General features: G+C 46.7%; 1 protein-coding gene across 1 annotated transcript; it reads left to right on the top strand.

Moving 5' to 3' along the window:
* The first annotated feature begins 415 nt into the window (after positions 1 to 415).
* On the top strand, positions 416 to 4,970 carry TRMT12 (tRNA methyltransferase 12 homolog). Its single transcript, XM_029223230.1, has 2 exons — positions 416 to 1,847; positions 1,978 to 4,970. The coding sequence occupies exon 1, from the start codon at positions 495 to 497 to the stop codon at positions 1,812 to 1,814; it is 1,320 nt and encodes a 439-aa protein (XP_029079063.1). The 5' UTR covers positions 416 to 494; the 3' UTR covers positions 1,815 to 1,847; positions 1,978 to 4,970.
* Positions 4,971 to 6,840: the final 1,870 nt, after the last annotated feature.

Here is a 6,840-nt window from a genome sequence, read left to right as displayed (position 1 = left end):
TGTGTTTAGCCAAAGGAACAGTTCCATCTCAAGCTGAGATTTAGGTGCCAGATTTAGGCGCCAGATTTAGGTGCAGCACGGGACTAAGGGAAGGCTTTCTCCGAATTCATTGCATCATTCCAGGTTCACTTCTTTCTTTTGATACGTGAGCAGCATTGCAGAGAGTATCTGAGGGTTCTGGAGGATACCAACTAATTTGAAGTTTTTAAGCCGGCAGAATCCCTTCTTGTTATTAATTTCCCCTTAGGCAGGAACAAGTAACGGTTGGCCACAACAAAGATGGCGGCAGCGGCCTCACACGGCAACGGCAACGTCGACGCCATTCATCAACAAGCGCGATATCATATAGTTCCGCCTTGCCGGTCTAACGTCACTTCCGGCCCCAGCCAGCGGCGTACGCGCCTGTCTTCCGGCTTTGGGCTTGGATGTACGGACGGAGGTGAGAGGTCTCCGAGTCTCGCGGAGGGAATCGCAGGGAATGCGGCGCCAGCAACATGGACAGAGCAGGCGGGAAGTCCGCGGCTGTTGTCGCAGTTGTGACTGAACCTCGGTTTACCCAGCGATACAGGGAATATCTCGAGAAGCAGAAACTCCTGGAGAGACAGCACCGTGTGGAAAAGATGCCGGATGGCACCGTGGCGCTACCGGTGCTGGGAGAGGCCCTCACTGAGCAGCACCTGCGGGAGCTGAGGAATCGTGTGGCTCCAGGCAGCACCTGTGTGGTAACGCAGCTCCTGAATCCTGTTCCTTCAAAGAAGGCCCAGGCTTGTTCACCTGCCCAAAGGCTGTGTCTTGAGGTGAGTCGCTGGGTAGAGGGCCGCGGAGTGAAGTGGTCAGCTCAGCTGGAGGCTGATCTGCCCCGATCTTGGCAACGACATGGCGACCTCTTGTTGCTGAGTGAGGGCTGTTTCCAAGCCAAGCAATGGAGAAACTTGGAACCAGAACTCTGGGAGACGGTTGCCTCGGCACTTGGCGTCCAGCGTTTGGCCAAACGAGGGCGGGTGTCACCGGATGGCACTCGAACTCCAGCAGTGAATCTGCTGCTGGGCGACCATGGCTGGGTGGAGCATGTGGATAATGGGATCCGATATAAGTTTGACGTGACCCAGTGCATGTTCTCCTTCGGAAACATCACTGAGAAGCTTCGTGTGGCATCGCTGCCCTGTGCTGGAGAAGTGCTGGTGGATCTGTATGCAGGGATTGGTTATTTTACCTTGCCTTTCCTAGTTCATGCTGGTGCAGCCTTCGTCCATGCCTGCGAGTGGAACCCGCATGCTGTAGCTGCTCTGAGAAATAACCTTGAGCTCAATGGAGTAGCTGATCGATGCCAGATACACTTTGGGGATAACAGAAAACTGAAGCTCTCAAACATTGCAGACAGGGTGAACCTGGGGCTTATTCCCAGCTCTGAAGAAGGCTGGCCCATTGCCTGCCAAACGCTAAGACAGGATGCTGGAGGCATTTTGCATATTCACCAAAATGTGGAATCTTTCCCAGGGAAGACTCTCCAGCCTCCTGGAAGCAGTGAAATGGAAAAGGAGTATTGGTCTTCTCCTCAGCAAATGATCACCAACCAGTTGAAAAATGGAGCTGCCAGTGATTCTAGGAGAAAAATGCTGTCAGCCGCCACCAAGCCGGAGTGGCAAAGGTGGGCAGAAGCTGCAGAAACTCGAATTGCCACTCTTCTTCAACAGGTGTACGGGAAACCGTGGAAGACGCAAATCCTGCATATCCAACCAGTGAAATCCTATGCTCCCCACGTGGATCACATAGTCCTGGATCTGGAATGCCGCCCCTGTCCTCTAGTTGGCTAGAGAAGGTGGATCCTAAGACAGGAGGATCTACGTGTGAGTGACCCTTAAAGCATCAACTCAGGCTGGGGCCTCACCCCTCTTGTCTCTTGGTAATCTATTTTAATATTTTGTTGCTCTAAATCAATGCATATTATTTCATTTGTCTTCCATTAACACCCTACAGAATGAGCTACGTATCTGGAAGAAGTAGTGTGGCTCATTGAAATGAGGCCTGGCTGTGCAATCGTGAGTTCTGAGTTCTGACCTCAGTTCTATCTAACCTGGGGTACATGGTTCTAGTATTCCTTTGGCCTTGAATTTTCTCATTTGCAAAATGAGGGATTCTTGGCAAGGTCTCACATGGCTGTCACCTAATAAATAGTTATACACAGGGCATTGGTTATTTTAGAGTGAAGGACGCAGTGCTGTTTCCAAAATCACTGCAGCTACAGTATGGGAACTCACCTGAGTGGGGCCAGGATGGAAGCAGGGAGACGGGCGAGGAGGCTTCTGTGGCGGTTCAGGCATGAGGTGATGGTGGCTCGGACTAGGGTGGTGGCAGTGGGAGGTGAATGGATTTGAGAAGTAAAATCAATGAGTCTGAGCATTGGAGTCCAAAGCAAGGCATTCAGGTGGTGCTGCTTGGTTATTATGACTGACTAAATTAGGGAGGGAAGAGGACAAAAATTACTCTAAATCACCTCCATTCGTCTACTTTAGCATTCCTAAATGAGTAGGTGCGGGGAGGGTGTGTCTTAGGTTTACTGTAGTAGAGAAAGCGTTAAGAATGACTGCTTTAAATGACAGGGCAGGGAAACTAGATTTCCAGCCCTAGCTAGTGCAGTAGCTGCCAATTGCTAGCTCATTTTTAAAGTTTGAATTAAAATCTTAGATTTTTACAGGCCTCAGACTCCCTTTCCATCTTCCTTCCCTGGCCGAGAACATCAGGGCCAACATAAGGAGCTCTAAGGAATGTGAGATACTGTGTTTTCCAAGCCTCCCCTTATTTTATGGCTGTCTGCCAGTGCCATTGTTTACTGTTGGAATGACTACATGTAAGGAATCACTGTTTACCTTTAGGATGACTAATTGTCGAGAATCAATTTTCAGACCTTTGTTTTGGTGCACTTTGAAGCCATCTGGGCTTGTTTTCCTCATGAAGGAAATACAGAAAAGTGTGGTTTGGGAGTTCCCTGGTGGCCCAGTGGTTAGGATTCTAGGCTTTCACTGCTATGGCCTGGGTTCAGTCCCTGGTAGGGGAACTGAGATCCCGCAAGCCGTGTGGCGAGGCCAAAAAAAGGAAAAAGGTAAAGTGTGGCTTTATCAGGATTTTGATTGTACCTGGCATTTGTCTGGCTGCGGTTGGGCTGGGCTGCTTGTTCTCTTGCAGCAGTGCCAGTAAGGACAGGATTGGTGCTGCTTGTGTTGTTCTGGAAATATTAAATGCCTACTATCAACATGAGCCACAGGAAGTATGAAGAGGCATTAGATACTGTCTCTGAGGAGCTCCCAAGCTAGCAACAGACGTAACACAAATGCTGCAAGAGTCAGAACGCAGTAAGTGCCGTATGAGTGATAGCTCATTGTAGGAGTGTAAAGGTGGGGAAGGAAAAAAAGCTGAGAATTGAATGAGGAGGTCTTCAGAGAGCTAGTGTTTGAATTGGCTCTTAAAAACGGTGAGATTTTGTTAAGTGGAGTCAGATGCTGGTTGAAGAGACTAACAGGTGCCAGAGTTCGGAAGCTCAGAGTCTTTGGGGCGTGGCCATTAGATCAGTTTGGAACAGCAGCAGCAGTGAGAGATGTGCTGAAGGTGGGGGTCGCTGTAAGGATGAAAAAGTAGAGTGTCTAGTGCAGAGTAGGCCCCCAGGAAATGTTGGCTATCATGTGACCCCGCAGAGGGCGCCTGCTAGATTCCATTCCCATCCCACAGAACGGCCTTCCTGCCTTTGCCTTCATTTCACACACTGGGTTTCTTCTCACACCTGTGCCTACAGCATCCTCTCCTCAACCTAAAGATGCCAGGCGGGGCTTGAGCCAATCCAGGGGGAGAAACAGGGAGGAAGGTGAGTCAGGGAGCCGCATGTCCAGGGGCTGAGGAGTTAGCTTCCTGCCATAAGCTGTGGGAGAGGCGGCCGATGTCACGTGCACCCAAATGAATTCATTCAACTTGTTATACGTATCAGGCCCTGAGTGTTAGTGGGGAAAGAAGATTGACATGGGCTCTGCCTTCGTGGCATTTAGGTTCCACTCATTAAGCTCCTGGCTCCTCTATTTTCTATGTGACCTGAGGCAAGTCATGAATCTCTCATGATTTCGTTTCCTCGTCTGTATGCTGGAGTTAACAATTGAACATATCCTGAAGGAAAGTTGTTGGGTTTAAATGAGTTAACATACGTTAACTGTCATCACAGTGACTGGTATATCGTGGATATTTCAGTCTTTGTATGAGGGGAACTACCATTTCCCAATTTGGCTGTGAGAGATTGCTGCACATCTGCTTTACTTACAGCAGAATGACTTTATTTTGAAAGCCATTCACTGGTTTATTAGGATGTTCTGTGAATTTCCCCATCAGGCACTGTGCGGAGGGCCAGGGACGTAGAGGTGAGTAAACCTGAGTCCTGCCCACAATGGAATCACCATCTGGTGACATGGACACAAATGAAGCAATGTCAGTACTGTGTACTAAGTGCACATATAGAAACAAGTGGGTTTTTACAGGCACACGTAGGATCTGGGTTCTGGGAGGTGGAGTGGGTGGCTGGGAAGGCAGAAGCAGGGATGCCTAAGCTGAGAGAGAGTGCGCAGAGTTACGTGTGATGGGAGAGAATAAGGGTCCCTTAAGCCTCTTCTCCACCTGAGTATATCCATTTACAGTACAGTTTTCTCCAAGCACTTGCTGGATGGCCTGACCTGGAAGAGACATTTAGTGGAACCAAGGAAAAAAGACTGAAGGGGTCAGGAGGCTCATGGCGTCCTTACAAACTCAATCCAGGAATTTGTAAAAGCTCTAAAGGCTTCCTTTGCGGGCATTAGTATTAGCTGCTGATTAATGTACCCACTTGATGGAGAAGTTGTGATTTAAAAACAATAATAATGATTTTATCAAACTCCCTCAACCGTGAGCTGCTCTATTCATTCACTCCATAATTTTAATAAATTACATGCATGTATTAATACACGAATATAATGTATATATTTAAAACGTACAAACAGAAATTTAAAACGATGAGACACTAATATATAGAAAAAGCTTTTTTTTTTTTTTTTTTTGTGGTACGCGGGCCTCTCACTGTTGTGGCCTCTCCCATTGCGGAGCACAGGCTCCGGACACACAGGCCCAGCGGCCGTGGCTCTCGGGCCCAGCCGCTCCGCGGCATGTGGGATCTTCCCGGGCCGGGGCACGAACCCATGTCCCCTGCATCGGCAGGCGGACTCTCAACCACTGTGCCACCAGGGAAGCCCAGAAAAAGCATTTTTAATTCAGTTTCTTCCACCCTGGGCACACGTGTGAGAAGAAACCCAGTATATGTCACTCTGAACAGCCTCAAGGTGCAGCCACTTCACATGGGCAAGCCATAAATCTAGTCATTTTCAAACTAAACTATTATTTTAAATGATTAAAACTATTTTCATATTTTTAAAAGCATTTTTGAGTTTTGTTCTGGAATACAGTTAGGTTACTTGGAAACAGTTTGATCTTTTTGAGTCTTGCTTTTAAGCATTTGTTAGAGCAGCATATAGTCTAGGATTAATTTTTTTCCATTATTGAAGCAAGACCTTTCTTCGTTCTCTGACGCCTTGTGAATTATGAGATTTTCCACTCTTGCTGTACGTAGGAACAGGAATTATCCACCACCCTGTGTGGTGTGAGCTCTGAGTATTTTTTCCTATAATCCTTTCTGGTGGGTCTTTTGTTGGCTTTTGGTAGTTTCCGGTCATGTGGGCTGATCATTACTCAGCTGAAAACTTCTAAGGCAACGGTCAGCAGATCTCTGGAGTTCCCTTTGTGTGCGGCTTTCTCCTCCCTGGCATTCTACCCTGTGAACTCTACTTACTTGGGCTCCCAGGACTTACCTCCTCACCTCAGGGAGTCAGACTGCTGGCCTCCACTCCATCCTCATGCCACAGCCTGGAAAACTTCTCTAGGCTGTAAGTTGGAGCAATTGTATGGCTCACCTGGTTTGTTTTCCACCTCTCATGGACCATTGCTCTTCATCGCCTATGTCCGATGCCTTGAGGGCCGTTGTTTCATAAATTTTGTCAATTTTTTTTAACTATTTAGAAGTTTATAATAATTGTTTTGACGTAAATGTACTAGCTTTCACAATCATTATTTTTGATGAAATTCACTCTAGCAATAATATACATACTTCAGCTGACACAATGTTTCAACATGTAAAGCACATAAGAATTTCTTGCCACAATTGTTTAGAATGCTTACCTATATTATAAAATGAATATTAAAATGTTAGCAATGATATCTTTCTGATTAGATATAATAACTTGCAAGATTTCCTGACCAACAATCACACACAATTTCAGAGAGGCCAGAAACAGTAAGAAAATAGGTATTTGTCTCTTTGGGTTTTTAAAGGTCAAGGTTGAATCCAAGGTAAGTAGAAAATACTGAATATGAGGCTAAAACTGAATTTTGGCATAACACACACATATTAGGTAGGTAGGTAGATACAGATGGATAGACTGTCCTAGTTTCCCTTTTTTTCTTTTAGTAATTGAATTTTATTTTAAGATCAAAGCTAAACGTACAGTTTCAAAATTCAAATAAAAGTAGCAAAACTTTATGGAAAAAACAAAGCAGTTCTGCAGCACCATGGTGAAGCAGCTGTCCTGCAGCTCCTTTCCCTTCACTTTGTGTGTCTACTTTCAGCACCTTCAAATGGGCCTATGTGCCAAAGGAGATGCAGGACCTAACCTACATGTACCAACAGGAGCCGTGAGAGTCTGTTGAACTGGGTGCTGAGGGTGTGGGATGGCAAGCAGTTTGCATTCATATAGGACAGAGAACAGTACTTGCCCACCCTCT

Source organism: Monodon monoceros, unplaced genomic scaffold (assembly GCF_005190385.1).
Source record: "Monodon monoceros isolate NGI ecotype Baffin Bay Population unplaced genomic scaffold, NGI_Narwhal_1 Super_Scaffold_14, whole genome shotgun sequence".
NCBI lineage: Eukaryota > Metazoa > Chordata > Mammalia > Artiodactyla > Monodontidae > Monodon > Monodon monoceros.
Note: the sequence above shows the minus strand (reverse complement) of the source record. Positions and strands in the feature narration are given on the sequence as shown.